At 38.8% G+C, this 17,234-nt stretch overlaps 2 protein-coding genes across 3 annotated transcripts; both read right to left on the minus strand.

The window, feature by feature from the left end:
- Positions 1-408: 408 nt before the first annotated feature.
- gda (guanine deaminase) lies at positions 409-11,922 on the minus strand. Of its 2 annotated transcripts, none has more exons than XM_075468692.1 (14): positions 11,581-11,922; positions 9,183-9,271; positions 8,803-8,974; positions 8,472-8,559; positions 5,798-5,903; positions 4,121-4,148; positions 3,878-3,985; positions 3,579-3,686; positions 3,363-3,460; positions 2,970-3,037; positions 2,547-2,693; positions 1,950-2,068; positions 1,819-1,846; positions 409-1,729 (listed from the first exon to the last, which is right to left on the minus strand). In XM_075468692.1, the coding sequence occupies exons 1-14, from the start codon at positions 11,623-11,625 to the stop codon at positions 1,653-1,655; spliced, it is 1,281 nt and encodes a 426-aa protein (XP_075324807.1). In that variant the 5' UTR covers positions 11,626-11,922; the 3' UTR covers positions 409-1,652. The 2 variants fall into 2 exon arrangements, with proteins under 2 accessions (XP_075324807.1, XP_075324806.1); XM_075468691.1 differs by lacking the exon at positions 11,581-11,922 and adding an exon at positions 10,328-10,886.
- A 2,025-nt stretch (positions 11,923-13,947) lies between these two features.
- On the minus strand, positions 13,948-15,945 carry c6h9orf85 (chromosome 6 C9orf85 homolog). The gene is made up of 4 exons (XM_075469131.1): positions 15,746-15,945; positions 15,181-15,287; positions 14,661-14,774; positions 13,948-14,201 (listed from the first exon to the last, which is right to left on the minus strand). The coding sequence occupies exons 1-4, from the start codon at positions 15,845-15,847 to the stop codon at positions 13,973-13,975; spliced, it is 552 nt and encodes a 183-aa protein (XP_075325246.1). The 5' UTR covers positions 15,848-15,945; the 3' UTR covers positions 13,948-13,972.
- Between the last annotated feature and the right edge of the window lie 1,289 nt (positions 15,946-17,234).

Genomic DNA, 17,234 nt, shown 5'->3' on the forward strand with positions numbered 1-17,234 from the left:
CCCCGAACAGGCAGAATGGCACGAGCATAGTGTCACATTTTGAGCATACTAATTTATTTAGACGTTATTTAGACCAATGCACGGAAGAACCACAAATTGTAAAACTAGATAATGAAACCAAAATTGAAACTTATTAAGAGGAAAAAATAGGAGGAAACACTGCCCATGATGGAGAGGAGTCTGGATGTTCTTGCCTGCCACTACATAAATATTATCCCTTCAGAATTTTGTCACCTTAGTCTCGGACATAGAGTTGATTGATCTACATATGTATATACATGTATGTCTGTGTGTGTGTGTGTGTGTGTGTGTGTATATATGTATATGTATATATATATATATACACCCGTGGGGGGGTTGAGGGGTGGGTTTAGAAGAGGGGGAAAAAAGAATAAAAACAGCCAAACAGACTTTGTGGTATTCTTTATTTAGGTCTTTCATTATGTATCAGTTATGATGTGGTGTCTTGATAAAAATTTTCAGTAAAAAAAACAAACGTTTAGATATTTCATGTTGTCAAGGAAAGTGCTATTTCTGAGTCCATATTTCTCTAAGTTTCCTGATCATTAAAAGGGAGCTTGTAAAGATAACATAAATACAAAGGTCTGTAATATTTGCATCAATCGAACATTTCAGTAATAAAACCATTTGGACCGCGTGTTTAAATTTCACGTCGATATCACAACTGATTCCCGTGATAAGGCAGTGAGGTCACTTTTCACTGAGTCAACATTGAATGTGGACAATGAGGTAAATCAAGTAAATCATTTTATAAATAAATGTTTTAATAAAAATAATTTTTCACTTTAACTCTGCAATCTGCAACACACTCTCCTGTACCAAAAACAAACCAAAAAAAGGAAAGAAAAACTAAAACTGCAGCCAGGAGAATACTATGAAATAGTATACTCATGTGCCTCTGCTGTTTTGAGTGCTTTTATTGCTGCATTTCAATGGAGTGTACAGTGAAAAAATGAATTAGTTATGATTAGAACTCAAGTCGCTTCCAGTCATTGTCTCACAAAGCATTTTCCAGCAACACAAGCATGAAAATGGGATCATCAAACTGCTACAGTTAATCAGGTCAGGCTTTGCAGCTTCTCGACACTGAGCACACTAAGCAGCACCAAGTTTTATGTTAACATGTTACTTCAATTAAAGGATAATCCTCACCTTTAAATATCAACAAGTTACTGAAAATATCAATCTTCAACATACTATGAAGGTTACTGAAACCTGTGTTTGTATGGCTGTCATTTTAAATAGGTTTAAGTAAGTAAAAAAAGTCTGCACATTCAAAAAGGGCCAGTTCATTAGCTAAAGTTGGCGCGTGAAAAGTAGGAAAAATGACTAACTCTTAGCAACAATTAACTGGAAAAGTCCAAATTTCACAGCACTTCAAAAGTCCCTTGTTTCCAGATTATAAGCCCTGCAGGTATCTTGAACGCCTTAAAGACCTGACTGAATTCAAGCTCAGCTGACCTCCGGCTTGTATGACCAGCACTGCACTGCATCTTTTGTTCAATATTCGAGATCTAAAATGTTTGTGGCAATACTAAAATTCCTTCTCTGCTAGTCTACAGTTGCGCAAAAATCCTGTCCATGCACCCACAGGGCATCTTTATCACTCTTAGGATGGAGGACTGAATCCTTCACGCTGACGTTGGCTCTGTGAATGGTACCACCTTCCTCCCAGCTACAAACACCTCCACTATGTTACGATCGTCACCTGCCAAAGAACGGGAAAATGACACACTAGAGACATTTTTTCATTAACAGAGTAAAATGAATTAACTAAAAAAGTAAACTGACACTCACCCAGGTTCAAAAACTTTTCCAAAAGAATCTGAAATCCAAATGATTACAAATCAAATTGTTAAACTGAAATAAGAGTATTCAATTTCATCAGCATGTATCCAGATAAGTTAAAACAATGCCCAGTTACCAACCTTTGGTTCCTCATGCTGGATCAGGTCGATGGGTCCATCAGAGGCCGCTACATTAACCCTCAGGGCATCAAAGTCTTTGCCCACTTCAAAGTTTCCAGTCTGGTCATCCAGGGACAGGGCTACAAACAGAAAGCACTTTGTAGAAGAAATTGTTGTCTTCCTTCAAATTAAACTCCACTCTCTACAGTTTAGGTTTTGAATCAGAAATTTCTGCTGCAGCACTCTGATTAAGTGTGGGAAAGACGATGGTCAGACCAGAGTGAGCATCGTCTCGCCTTCTATTCCAGCTGATAGATTCGTCACCTTGTACCACAAAGGCTAGCAGTGAAAACAGCTTGAGTTTTCATTTAATAAAGAGTTTGTTCTAAGTGCTGAGTGGTCGGATCTCTGTCTCCTCAGTGATGGATGAGTGCATTCACACCTGTCAAAAGACTCCGACTTCTACAAGTGGTTGAGTCACCAAAGATTCATATGAATGTCAGGGGTGAACTGGGCTTTAGAATGAGCAACACCAATGGGAAAATAAGCTGATTAATTTGAAGTCTTCTTGTTTGGACAATGCTGTTTCTAAGTGACAGCTTGATTCCTGTGTCTCACCTTGGCTGCCTCCCAGTGTAGCAAGTCTGAACACCTCCTCAAAGGTGAGTGTTTCATGATCTGGGTTCTGGATTTTCAGGACTTTGGATGAGTCCAGAGCTCTCCTCACAGAATCAAGCATAGAAGAAGAGTAGCCCCCTGCCACATCTGATGCAGAACCACAAACACACACACAAAAAAAGCATACAGACGAAGTTACAAGAATTTACATTTCATTATGTATTATTAATATATACGGATGCATCCATTCTAAATGATCAGATTATTTAAACACAAGCAATCTTTTTTTCTTGACTTTTTTCTTTTTTTTGTGTGATCATCTGGTAGTGGCCTGACCTGCATGCAGGCCTCTCAGCTGACTGCAGCTTTCCTGAAACTTTGAAGCGAGGCTGCAAAATCTTAGACTTAAAAACAAGTACACACCTGTGCCAAGTCCTAACTTCACTTTGTGATTCAGGACATTGCGGACGTCTAACACACCACTGCACAACCTGGGTAGACAAACAGGAATTAAGAATACAGTAACAGAAACTGTTAAAAATGACCCTGTAGCATAGAATGGTTTGTTTCCTGTCAAGTGATCAGTCCAGGACTATTTACAGTATTCCTCTCTGGACCTCATTCAAATATATCTTACCCAAATACAATCTATTACACTGCATTGCGTAATGCTGCATGCTCCTTACAATCTAATATTGATAACTTACATAGTTCATTAAACTATTGCTTTTCACATAAAATGTATTTTGTGCAAATCTTATTTGACCTTAGTTCATGGTGTTTGGTGCCACATAGTAGTTCTGAGTAGAGACTTACGAAATGTTGGAATTAGGGCAGTGGGACAAAGAGGCTCCTGTCTCCCTGAACAGAGCCAGCTCTTTATCACTGAGGTGGCAGCCATGGGCCATCACTGTCTGTGAACCGCCCACATCATGACCAACATCAACGTTTGTCTGCTTTTATGTTGGCTTTCATATTTTTTGCAGAAACATGTTTAACTGCGTGCAGTTAGGGCTGATGTTGTGTTCTCACCTTGTCAGTGAGCAGGTTGCATTTGTGATAGACATCCGTATAAGACTCTGAGTTAGGAAACAGCTCCTGTACCAGCTTCAGTTCCTCAGTGTTTTCACTGATATGACTCTGAAAGTAAGAGCAAGCAAACAAACAAACAGCACTTTAAGAGATCATTTGGACGATGAATGTTAAAAGGACTGTGTAAAACCATCATGGGCGCATTCGCATTTACTTCATTGTTCAAAAACCCTTTGGGTCAAACATTAAATGGTCTCTGTGGAAACAGTCTCCTGGGTTGGTTGCCACAGTGAACTCACCTGAATGTGCAGGTTGTTATTCTTTGCAATAGCTCCCAGCTGTACAAGTAAAGCTTCTGTGCAGGATGGAGCGAAACGCGGAGTCACCACTGGCTTCACCAGAGGGTACTGTCACAACCCCGGTCCCCAAAAACAGTGAAGACGGAGAGAAATAGAAACACAAACAAAAGACGATATGAACCACTTTGGTCTTACACAGATGATTATTTTGTTTGCTCTGTTTATTTTATTAGACAATCTTACCTCTTTCTTCGAGAGCTCTTTGATGAACCTCAAGGGAAAAAAACATTGATTGTTAATTTAGTCAAGCCACATTTACATGCCATTATTTCATACATCTGCAACTCGTATCTTCAGCACCCTCTCAACGACATGAAGTGACACTTATCGTAACTATGAAATGGCAAAAGGGAAATCATGAGCGAAGGCTCAATAATACAAGAATTGCCTCATTATTGTATAGACACTCTGGAGCTATGAGACATTCCTCATTATAAGAGAAACGCATACTACGCTGCACAGAAAGGCCACAGCCAAATCACCATGCAGCCTTGTCACAGTTAACATAAATGAGACAGGTCAGTCCCAAGAAAAAGTGAGTAGACTCTGGCATTTCATACACACTCAAAATTACTGAGTGGCTGGTGGAGGCGAAACATCTAACGTCTAGGGTAGTGTTGTCTTTGCTATTGAAGTGTATGGTGTCTTTCTACAAAGACCTAAATAGCTCTTGTGGATGGCTATGAGTCTGGGATTTAAACACATCGCCAAATTATTTTGAATATATCATTCAACTTATAAGAACAAACTTTCAGCTTAAGAACAAGCTATCTAATGCATAAAAGAAAAGAAAGGGAGTGCATTGTATACATTTAGAAAGAATATACAGTCAAAGTAGGCCTTTTGGAATAATGTACATGACATGACATACAAGCAAAAGACAATAGAGAGATTTTTTGAGAAGAACCTCAAACCAGCAGTGAGGCACAGTGGTGAAAGTGTTAAGGCTGAGGTTTTTTAGGGTAGCTTGCGATTATTGATTCAACCCTGTTTTCTGTATCTTATCAAAGACTGCTGGGGGAGATAATGGGGCAGAAAGTTGAACTTGTACTCTTACAGGATAATAATGATCCTCAGCACTCTGGCAATCCACCAACAAATTGCTTTGGAGAGAAGAAATGGATGTTTTTGAAATGGCAGTAAAGGCCAAGATTTGAATAACACTGAAATGTTATCCGGGTATTTCAAACTTACAGTACATGTAAGTACAGAAGCCGAGAGCGGATATGGTACGTATAAACTTTTTTCTGATGGAAAAGGATAATCTTGATAAATAACTCATTATCTTGAGAAAACGATTTATAACGGCATGACTGGTGTGTGTTAAACCTGATTCCATTCATCAAATGCTTGTCACACCAGCGGGACTTGCTTTGTGCATTTTCACAAGCAGAATTGTTACACATTCATAGGCAACTTTATTCAGTTTTCAATGAAAGGGGGGTAAAAATGGGTACACCTTTGCCAGAAATACATATAAACACATATAAACAGGGGCGGACTGGGGAGAAAAAGTGGCCTCGAAAACCATTGGTAAATTAACTTGTTATCTCGAGAAAACCATCAGAAAAAAGTTTATACATACCACGTCCGCTCTCGGCTTCCGTATGTAAGAACAAGTGAACATTCGTTAAAAAAACCCTACATAATGTTATTTCAATTGAAGGGGGCAATAAGAAATTTGGCCTCTGAGGCCAAACAGTAATTATTTATTTACAGGGTTATACTCGAAATTCTATTGTTAATTTGATCTCATAAATGAATTATACAAATACAAATATCTTATACAAATATGTCCAAAAGCCCGCAATTTCCAGGATGTTCTTAACAACTGTACTAATTTTAACAGCTGAGGCTTACCGATAGGTTTCATCTTGAGACTCCTGACTGGTTTCTTTGTAATGCTTCACGGAGTTGTTTCTGTCCATGCACACCTTTCCCACCAGTGCACGCTGTCCGAAGGCATCTGCAACAATCAGGAGTGTTCACGGATGCATCATCACAGGTTCATAATTCTATTTTGGGGATCAACTGGAAGAGGTTTGCGTTCAATGGTGTTAAAAAACACACCATTTCTCTCATGCTGTAAATCAAAGTATCTTCTGTCACCTATTTGAAACACTCAGTTTCAGTTGCTGTCTCTTTAAGGTCAGTCTACGTAGGACGTGGTGACGCTGACACACAACGCAAGAAAAGCTTTGACTATGAAGGAGGTGTATTTCACGCTGTTCAGTAGCAGTGCACTTCGGGCTTTTTAACAGAGAAGAACTTTTACATGCACAAAAAAACACAATATGTTTTAATTTAAGAAGCTAAAAAAGTGAACCACATTTCCACAAAGTTAACCACACCAACTCATCAGTGGTAAGCTGTCATGATGAGTGCTCAGGAAACATCTTCAAACATTGTTGAGCCAGTGTGTTTAACAAAAGCTGTCAAAACACCGACTAAGACATATAAGCGCCTGCCAAAGTATTCAGTTATGTCTTTGTTGTAGTTACTAGTTGTACAGGTATGTCCGGGACTACATTTTGCCATGATGTCATAATACACTTGCTTGATGATACACTCTCAAAGCATATAGATCTCCTCCATGAAGGATGAGCCCTGCAGCCTGCATAATGACAGAGGTCTGACACTGAGACCGTGAAGTGGAACACATGAGTGAATCACATTAGTTGTGACATGCCGTGGAAAAAGTTCCCAGTCACAGCACAAAATTTCAGTCATGGACATGAAAATGCTCAACACCCACACATGTGACAGGATTGATTAGTTTTGCTTTGAAATGTTCCCGTTATCCTCATCTGTTAGGGTTCAAGAAAAAAAGCCCCTTTTTCTCCATTCCTAGCATCCATCATTAACCTTAGCAGTGACGTGACAGACCTTTGCACGCCACAAGTTTCCGTTCCTCATAACAACAAAAGAACAGGTGCAGTTGATGACAAAACCACTTCATTCCATCAACTTAAACTAGTTGCATCACCCTAACGTGTGTATGCTCACTGATTTTCGTTACTCACTTGAATGATTGACAGAAACAGAATCTATGACATTTAGAACTTTTCCAGTTATGACCAGCCCGTGTCTGCTGTGAAAGAAGTTTCGATGGTGATAAAGCTCTGCTTTAACAAGTATTACAGATACTGTTACAGAAACAGATCAGCAGGTTGCTCATGGTTTGGATCCGGGAGTTTTTGTGCTGCTGTCAACTAACCCTGTAGCAGTAGCATACAAGTGTACACAGTGTGCACGTACAAACCCAAGTTCCCTACAAGACCCAAGAGTCTTGCATAATCAAATTCAGTATTTTTTAATCCTTTTGTAAATATAAATATATATATATATATACATATATATATATATATTTATATGTGTAGCCCTGTGATGGACTGGCGACCTGTCCATGGTGTACCCCGCCTCTCGCCCAATGACAGCAGGGATAAGCTCCAGCCCCCCCACGACCCTAAATTGGATTAAGAGGATATAGAAAATGGATGGATGGATGTATATATACAGTATATACATATACATATATATGTACATATATACTTTTTTCTTTACACACAACAAAGATAAACTAATTAATTCAACATACACAGGGAGACATTTTAAATGTGATGCAAAATACTGAAACATGGTTATGCACCCACATCTATGCTTACGTTGACCATTTCTCTATGCAAAGGATAAGCTCGTCAGAACAGTACAAAGTTGAGGGTACAATGACCCTGATTACATAAATGGACCGCGTAATCCTGCAAAAACCAGTGTTCGATTCAGTATGGTTGCTTCGTTACACATTTATGCGAGCGTGTGTTCTGTATTGGGCAATATCGCACTGAAATGATAAGGACAAGGCATAAAGGTGAAGGACCATTCTGTTTTTAAAGACATGTCAGCTGAGTAGAGGGTAAACATGGTGAAAGAAGGCTTAAACAACTGGGCTTGAACTGATGGATTTATGTCTTTTATTATATTTCTCACCACGGACAAACAAAACATGTGATGTCCATGGTTCCATTTTTAACTTTAACTTTGCTTATAAAAGTCACTGTAAGCCTTTATGACATGACAGACTAACCAGGGACTGCTTTTTATGCAGTGTGTCACGATTAATCTCTCCCCATATGTTTTTTTTGGGGGGGTTACATGTCCTTCGGCATGTTATTCAGCAAAGTTACAAAGAAAATGTACACAAAAGAGGTATTCTCTTTCAAAGAAACCACTGCTGTTGAATTCACAGCAGGTGACAAGAAGTGCTGCATCGACTGAAAAAAATAACGTTTTTTTTAACAGGAAAGTATTTTAATCTTTTCTAGTTGACCCTAAAAATATAATCACATAAATAGAGGATCGTAAACATTGTTAAACTAATATCTTATTACTCTTCATTTACTTTTATGACAACTTGCCATCTACATTTATAATTTATAAGAGAAACGGAAACACATAGAAAACAATGAAGAAAGTCAATGCTAAAAAGTTATAGTTTTAGGTGAAAAAGTGTGCATTTGAGAGTTGGACATCTTACTTGCAATCTGACCCAACAAAAGAGAGGCATCCGTGTGTATAGTTGCAAAGTAGCATGCTGTGGTAGTTCCGTTTCTTAAGGTCCTTTTCTGTGAATCACAGTCATCAAATTACAGGATTAACACCTTACGTAGACATTTTTTCTGTTGTGTAGGCTGTGTTGCAGCGGAGTGCAATTCCAGTTACACAACTGTAAACATACACTGTCAATCCTGGTTTGCTCAAAGAGTGCCACAAAGCTCAGTTTTTGGCTTGCCGCATGTCTTTCATTCGCAAAACCTGTTACAAACAAACTGTTTTAATCATTTATTTCAAGATGTAAGCCAACTCACCACTACTTGAGTGTAGACCTTATGGGCAAACTCTAAGTCCTTAAAGCGTGACTCCACTGGGAAGGTGTAAGTATTGAGCCACTGCAGTAAAGGCAATTCCAAAGCTGTGCCAGCGTAGCTATACTGAGATGCATGGATGTGGGTGTCTATCATTCCTGGTATGAAGAACTCACTGTGGTGCAGCAGGACATGAGAGTAGTTTAAACATGTTATGTTGTTGTTTTTTTTATATACAAATATATATATATATATATATATATATATATTGCTCATATCCATTGACCAACATCACTAAACAGTTTGTTACTCTTACTGGAGTCCATTCATTTCATGTTCTGTAAATCTACATATAAAGTAATTCACGTATTTGCTGTACTTACTGTTTTGCCAGTTGAGTGACTTCAGACGTGCTGAATCCAAAGGTCTGAGACAGCCTCTGTAACTCCTTGCCCTCCCCAATGAAAGCAATCTGATGGCAGAATGTTAATCAACTAAGAGTTAATGGAATAAAGCGTGATTTCGAGAGAATGTTTGCCTGGACTCTAAACTTTGAGAACAAATATTAAACCTGTGTGCTCAAGAGTAAAAGAACCTAATGAGGTACATTTACTGTACTACTGGTATCCTAGATACAAGTTTTATAAATGGTCCATTACGTCTGTATTTCCTTGACTTTTTGGATACAAATATGGTATTTTGTACTTCATATATTTTGAAGCTTTACTTCAATTATAAGATTCAAATAATTAATAATATGAATTAAATGGTAAAACATGCTATGTAAGATAAAGATTATGCTACCCAACAGTGTATAGAGCCATCAAAATGACCTCAGTCTGCAAAATTAAAGTGTTACATATACATTCATCAATAAATAATTAAAATCAATTAAGATTCATCATTTGATGGGCTATTCAAACACAATGTGAATACATTTTTCTCTTTTCCTTATGTAACGCTCACAATGCTGGACTTTTTCCTGAAATAGAATCATTTTACTTTGTAGTGTTATAGCCTTAGTACTTTTACTTGAGTTAAGACAATAATAATAAGTCTGTTTGTTTTTGCAAGACTATATGCTTAAGAATAGAAATAAGATCTCTCCAGGTTGTTATGTATCTTACATTAATCAAGTTTAAATTTGAGTTATTGTGCACAGCACAATGATGATAATGAATTTTGGAATTCTGTTGAACAGGTATTACCGCATGTAACCAGATATATCTTTGACAAGCAGTCTGATTTCTTCATCTTTCAGTGTTGCTCTGCCGTACTGTGGAAAACTCGGATGAGGCTATTTGTCCCTGGTTGGTTAAACCATGTTGAAAACATTTAAACCTCACCTGTTCTAAGATCTTTGAGAATGTCCTTGTGTCCTTGCTCTAAAAGTGGCTCAGCAACAGGTCAACGTAGCCACGGCATAACAAGAAATACCCCAAATGGGAATTCAACGGAATTCCCACCCCCCATTACAAAATGAAATCATTAGAGACATTAATGTCTCTACATTTAGAGTTTGACCAACCTTCCCCTGCGTATTCACTCCCAGAAGCGCATCCTCCAGGATCTGCACAGCTGTTTGTTGGGTCGAGTGGACAAATGTTCCCCTGTAGACGTGCGCAATAGCGTTGCCAGACCTCTCAGAGTTTGCCATGCTTCCACTTGATAATTTTAATCTAGGGGGTGAAGTAGCCTACCTGCCGCAGCGCAAGCGACTTTTATCCTCGGGACCGCCCGAACACCACCCACCAGGAGGCGAGCTTTCACCTGACCGCAAAGATGATCCGCAACCAATTACAACTCAGTGTGTGCGTGTGTGTGTGCGTGTGCGTGTGCGTGTGTGTGTGCGTGTGCGTGTGTGTATGCGTGTGCGTGTGTATGCGTTGGCGATTGCCCGGTCGTCAAGATGTTACAGACTAGTTTTTGATTTGTGACCGCAAGGGTGAAATTTTCATTTTTTTTTAAAATGCAGAAGTTATTTATCAACGACTACATGCGTCATGTTCCGCTTTTAATCTTTAAGGCTGAGGCATTGTCAGAGAAATGACGCTGGACCAGAGACAGGCAACCGGAAGACTCTCAAACATTCATAATGCAATAGTTGCTGCATTCGAGTTTCTAAACGCGACTTTTTAAAAACGTCAGTTAAATTTCTATGAATAACGCAGCTTGTTACTGCTACGAGATTATCGATGATATTTGTTTGGAACTTAGTTTTAATGGCAGCTTAGTCTACCATTTTATCTTTGAGCTCCATCTACCTACCGTTGGTGTCTGTAAGTCATATCAATCGTCAGTGTGATGGTCCATGGAATTAAGATGACTTTTGGAAATGAGTAGGAATGGAGAACTCAGCAGGACAAACTTTAATTTTCATGCTACTTGTGAGTTGAGAAGAGCAGTTTCTTGGCTGAGTAATGTGCTAATAACACAAAAGATGAAAAGCTGTCTGAATAGAACTTGATACATATTCTTTATTATCTAACATGCTCTGGTAAACAAATATGTTTATACTGAACATCCGTGGAGGGTGAAATGATGAACTTAAAGGGATAGTTCGCCTCTTTTGACATGAAGCTGACATTATGTGATGGCTCAGTACAGAATGTACTCTTTAAATGGACATCTGTGTCACTTGAGTGCAGTCTGACAAGACCTCTGAAATTAAAACCTGAAACAGTTTCTTATGCAAAAAACTTAAAGGGATAGTTCGCCTCTTTTGACATGAAGCTGTATGACATCCCATATTAGCAATATCATTTATGAACATTGACTTACCCCCTGCTGCGTCCTGTGAGCAGAGTTCCAGCCGAGTTTTGGCATTGACGAAGATAGTCCGGCTAGTTGGCTGGGGTCGCAAAAATAAAACGTTTCTCAAATTAATATGCGTTCAAAAGATTAATACATTTGCATCACAAAATCGTTCATCCAGAAAAAGTCAGACCTCACAATCGCTTGGCGCTATTTTCTCTCTACCGTCGTATCACTATGGGCTGTGTAAACCGTGCAGACCGAAAAGCAGACCGAGCAGCAAACACCGTAACAGGTGCAGCTATCGTCAGGTGGCTGAACGCATTGATATGAAGGGAGGCAAATATAGCGCCAAGCGATTGTGAGGTCTGACTTTTTCTGGATGAACGATTTTGTGATGCAAATGTATTACTCTTTTGAACGCATATTGTTTTGAGAAGCAAAACTCTTTATTTTTTAAACCCCAGCCAACTAGCCGGACTACCTTCGTCAACACCTAAACTCGGCTGGAACTCTGCTCACAGGACGCAGCAGGGGGTAAGAAAATGTTCATAAATGATATTGCTAATATGGGATGTCATACAGCTTCATGTCAAAAGAGGCGAACTATCCCTTTAAGTTTCTTGTGTAAGAAACTGTTTCAGGTTTTAATTCCAGAGGTCTCATCAGACTGCACTCAAGTGACACAGATGTCCATTTAAAGAGCACATTCTGTACTGAGCCATCACCATGATTCAAAAATAGCTGTAGTTCCATCTATATTTAAAAAAAAAAAAGGTAGATATCAACACTGGTTGACCCGTTTCTCTTGTTCACTGCTGCTTACAAATGTCTGGTACAATGCAGCATTGCAATAAAATGGAAACTTTCCAACCAGTCATGCTGCATTTAACAGATTCAAACAATAAACTGGCAAGTGTGAGACTGTTGTTTGGACGAAATGTCCAAACTATTCGTACAACAAACGCGGCTGACCCTTGACCCTTTTTGCATGTGGGGACAAAGCGGTTAATATCAGGTAAAAGTTTTCAACTTTCAGTCATGAGTGCAGAAGCGGAACAAAGCCATGTGAGGGTACAAAAGACTATAAATAAAAGGGGATCCCATGAGCTCCATGACTACTCAATGCATTTGACACAATGACACGTCCTAATGAGGATATATAGTTGGAAAAGTTGAGACATTCTTTTCATTTATCAAGCCCACATGATGAATGACTTCATGCATTTATTTTTGATGACCCCAGCATGTACAAAAGGCATTACTTCCACACAGCACAAGATCAGGCTTTGACGGGAAGTGTAAGAAAAATAAGAACTTATGCTTCTTAAAAAAGATTTGTGATTATATTGCCTAGTAACTGCACAGTACTGAAGACGTGTTAAGAACACCATATTTGTGTAAGTGACAAACGGTGTGGACAAAAAAAAAAGAACTGATCGTTGTTTTAAAAGTTGTGAGACTGCAGCAGTTGTAGATTTTCCTCCGTTAAAACCCTAAGAAAAGTTAGGAGATCAGGCACAAGGAACCATGCTTCTAACCAAACACTTTGCTCACTTATGAAACTTTACAACTTTTGGCGAAAAGAACTTCAGTATTTTCCATCCATCCATTTTCTATACACACACACATTATCCAATTCAAGATGCTGGGGGGCCAGAGCCTATCCCAGCTGCCGTCAGGTGAGAGGCAAGGCACACTATGAATAGGCCGCCAGTCCATCACAGAGACAAACAAGCTTTCACACTCTCTCCTAAAGTCAATTCACCGAATATGCACATCACTGGAGCAAAGGCGCAAGCCACAGAACAGGAAGAACATGCAAACTCCATACAAAAAGAACACCCTGTACCACCAAATTTGCATATTTTCTTTTACTCATCTTTGCTCTAAAGGTGTTGATGAAAGTCTAGATGGAGTCCCAAATAAGTTATAATCTGGAACATTTCCAACACACAAAATATTTGAAAATTTCGTCATGTACAAATGCAGAAGCTGCTCATCTGAACCGATTATATTGTTCACTGTCTAAACCTCAGCTTTAGAACTTCCATGAGGATACCAGTAAACTCAGGATAAATATAAAATCCCCTAAACTACCGTGACACAGCATGAAACCACAAACATGGTTTATTTGCATTTTATATGTATATATTTTATTTATTTATCTATATTTTTTTTACTTTTTTAAAAAAAATTGTTTTTAAATTCTTATATTGTTTTTAAAGTGTTTATAATTGTATGAACATTTTTATTGCTTTATTATGTCTTGCTACTGGATGCTTGAATTTCCTTCGGGATCAATAAAGTATCTATCTATCTATCTATCGATCTTTGTTCATTTGAGAGTTATGTCACAAACTTCATGCTCCGACTACAAAACATGCTTGGAACTTAAGCAAAGGAAAAAAAACAAACTTTAATCTTTAACATTAAGTACAGATACATCTGGGGGTGCGGCAGATTTATTCTGTGCTTTTTTTGGTCCTGGGTCACAGTCAGAGTCTTCATCTTCCTCATCCTCTAGGTCAGCAAAGTCAAAATCATCATCACTGTCCAAATCATTCGTGTCTTTCTTCCCTCGTCTGCGTACTTTTTCTGTCCCTTCATCCTCTTCTTCCTCTTTGTTGTCCAAGTGTGAGTTTATCCTACACAGTGGTGGAAAGTAAGTAAATTTAGTTTATCTGTGCCTTTACAGCAGCACAGGAAAGAGGTCATAATTCTCTAAAAGTCTATGAAAATCTAAATGAAACCTATGACTTAATGGATCACAATAGAAGAAATGCAAGAAAATTGTGTGAAAGTGACAACAAAAACAAAAACAATAGTAATGCAGACTGAAGCAAAGAGGCGGCTGACGTGATGTTTCTAATCTCTTGTAATACATTTTAATAACCACAAGATGGCAGACTTGCTGTAGGATTTCTTTGCGTTAGCTCACCATAGAGGAAAAACAGACATCTTAAATAAAGATAACTGTACACAGTAATAAGTGCAATTTCTATGCAAGTCATAACATTAGCTGCATTACATAGACTTTCTAAATAGTGTGCAGAAAAGTTGATAAATCAGGTAAGGACAAAACACAAAATGACTTCAGTACTCACGGAATAACTATGTCGTCTTTCTTCCCACACTTACAGCAGATCTCGAGCTGCAGTGAACAAGCCTTACAGACTATGTGATATGCGTCTTTCACTGTCTTTTGAGAACACTTGACGCTGTAAAGGAAAGAAATATATAAATGAATGTCACCAGATTTGGAATCACAACACTTGGCTGGACGTATACAAGACTGCAGCACACCTGCAGAGACACTATAAGTTTGACTGTTGTGTCCTCTGAACTCATCTGATCATTTCATCGTTCATGAATGAGTGGGTGGGTGGGCCTGATCTTTTGACTGGTATGGTGTAAGAGGCAGAAAAAAAAGATCACTCTCAAGATTTGGTCTCTATGTGCCAAAGTGTGAAATGATGAAAAATCAAAGTGTTGCTTTAACATATTGACGATGAACCTAAATCTGTATTGATTCACTTGTTTTATTGACTGAATCTGACAGCTTCTGTGACTTGTTTGACTTGGGAGAGGTGTAAAGTTGTGTCTGCAGTAACCTTGTGCGCTTACCATTTTCTGGGCTGTGTTAGTGGTTTGTATTTGCTGTACTTGACTTTCCACTCAAGAACACCTTTGCAATGTAGACAAAGTCCATCGTGGATCTTTGAGTTGGCCTTCTACAAGTAGGATAAGCAGAGACACGGTGGAAATGTCAGAAAAACAAAGTAGTAACATGGCTTTGTTAAACCAAGAGCTTAAAGGCTGGTTTTAAAGTAAATGCGTCATCACTGACATTAATGACAAGAATGAAAAAAAAAACAAGACCCCTAAGAGTCTTCTGCATTACCAATTTGTGCACATATCAGTTACTTAATAAATGTACAGGACATGTGAACATTTTCATTGGAAAAAATGCCCAACATGACCCTCATGACGTTCCGTAGTTAAGCTCCATCGATTGTTATTTCCAAAGAATACTCTCTAAAAAGTGTTACAATAATATTCAGCCATACCAAGATCTAGAACTCTGTACCGATATACTATTCAGCGCTAGTTGAAAGTCATTTTTTCCCTTGGTTAAGTTCACTAAAGCAAAACACGATGGATAAATGAGGGTAATTCAAGGCTCACGCACCTTCACTTGTACACTCGCTCCGTACTTATCGTTTTTGAAGGCAATGGTGTTTTGATGCTTCTGTCTCCGACATCGAGATACGTTTCCTTTCTGAGAACTCATCTTGTTTTTCGTATTTTTCTCGTCTTTTTAGATGAGGTTATGTGGTTTTTACAAACCCACCAACCATGCCAGCGATAGCGAGGGAGAGAGCAATAACCCGGATATAGTACTGCTACGTCATGAAACGTAATTGAGGTCAAAAAGCAAAGCCGCTTTCTTGAAAGCTATTAAAATGAATATTTTTTTTTTGTTAAAAAAGGAACTGGCATATAGTCTGTCTTTATATTAAAATTTATACATTCGCATAATGAAACATGTTTTAGATGACGTCACCTAATAGCCGCTGAGAAACACCTTAATCGACGCTGATTGGACCATTGCTTTGAATAGTAATCTCTGATTGGTCGTACTAGATGTCACTGATAACATCACGCTGCTACTCTGCAGTGTCGCGAACACAGACATACATAGACACCGCATCGACTGTGGAAGGGCGTGCCTAAAGCGCCGCCATCTTGGTACAGGCCAAGCAGAGGGAGCGGTGCATGAACTTACGAAGGAAAGAGGTTTGAGAGAGAAGAGATAATTTTAGACCGATTTCCAAACGTACTGACTAGTTAAAAACGTCACACATGTAGCTATGATACAGGGTGCTTGGATATTTAAAAAAATGCTGGTTTTCTTCCAGTGGACTTGCCTCAGCATTTCCCTGAAGCTGAACCTGTGTTGCATTTGCTCTCTGCCACTCATATTTCAGACACTGAAATACACATGAGTACACATTAAAACATATACTGTTGTGTTATGTCCCTGTCACTTAGACTTAGACAGCTGAGCTCATATACAGGGTGCAAACAGTGGGACAGGGATGAAATTAAGAATGTGGGCCAGCTACATCAGTGAGTGATGAGTTATAAACATCACTATATATTTCCATCCATCTTTCCACTGAGGATCTGAAGGAGAAAAACCTCATAAATGAAGAGCTGAAAGACAGGCTTGAATGCAGGGGCGAGGCAAGTTTTTTTTGTGGTGCCAAGGCACCACCGTGAGAATGCTTGGCACCCCCTGGCTCAGCACATTTTTAAAATATTATATTATGCAAAAACACATTTTTCTGCTCAAGGATGCATTATTTCAGTGACCATTTTATTTATTTTCTAGCATTTGTTTTTGTTTTAACTCTTTACTCCCAAAATAAATGTTGAGTTATCTTCAATATTTGTCTCAGGCTCTCTGTTATCCCTGTCAAGCCTTTTGAAATGAAGAGGTCAAAATTGAATGTTGTAGGGGAAAACACTACTCAAAGCAAAACTAATACGGCTCCAAAATTGATAAATGTACTAGTTCGCCGGTGAGAAATAATGTGCCTCTGTGTGCACTGGGGGCTGGGCACCCCTAAAGACCAGATCCTAAAATCGCCCCTGCTTGAATGCTACTCGGCTAA

The sequence above is a fragment of the Odontesthes bonariensis genome, chromosome 6 (assembly GCF_027942865.1).
Source record: "Odontesthes bonariensis isolate fOdoBon6 chromosome 6, fOdoBon6.hap1, whole genome shotgun sequence".
Taxonomy (NCBI): domain Eukaryota; kingdom Metazoa; phylum Chordata; class Actinopteri; order Atheriniformes; family Atherinopsidae; genus Odontesthes; species Odontesthes bonariensis.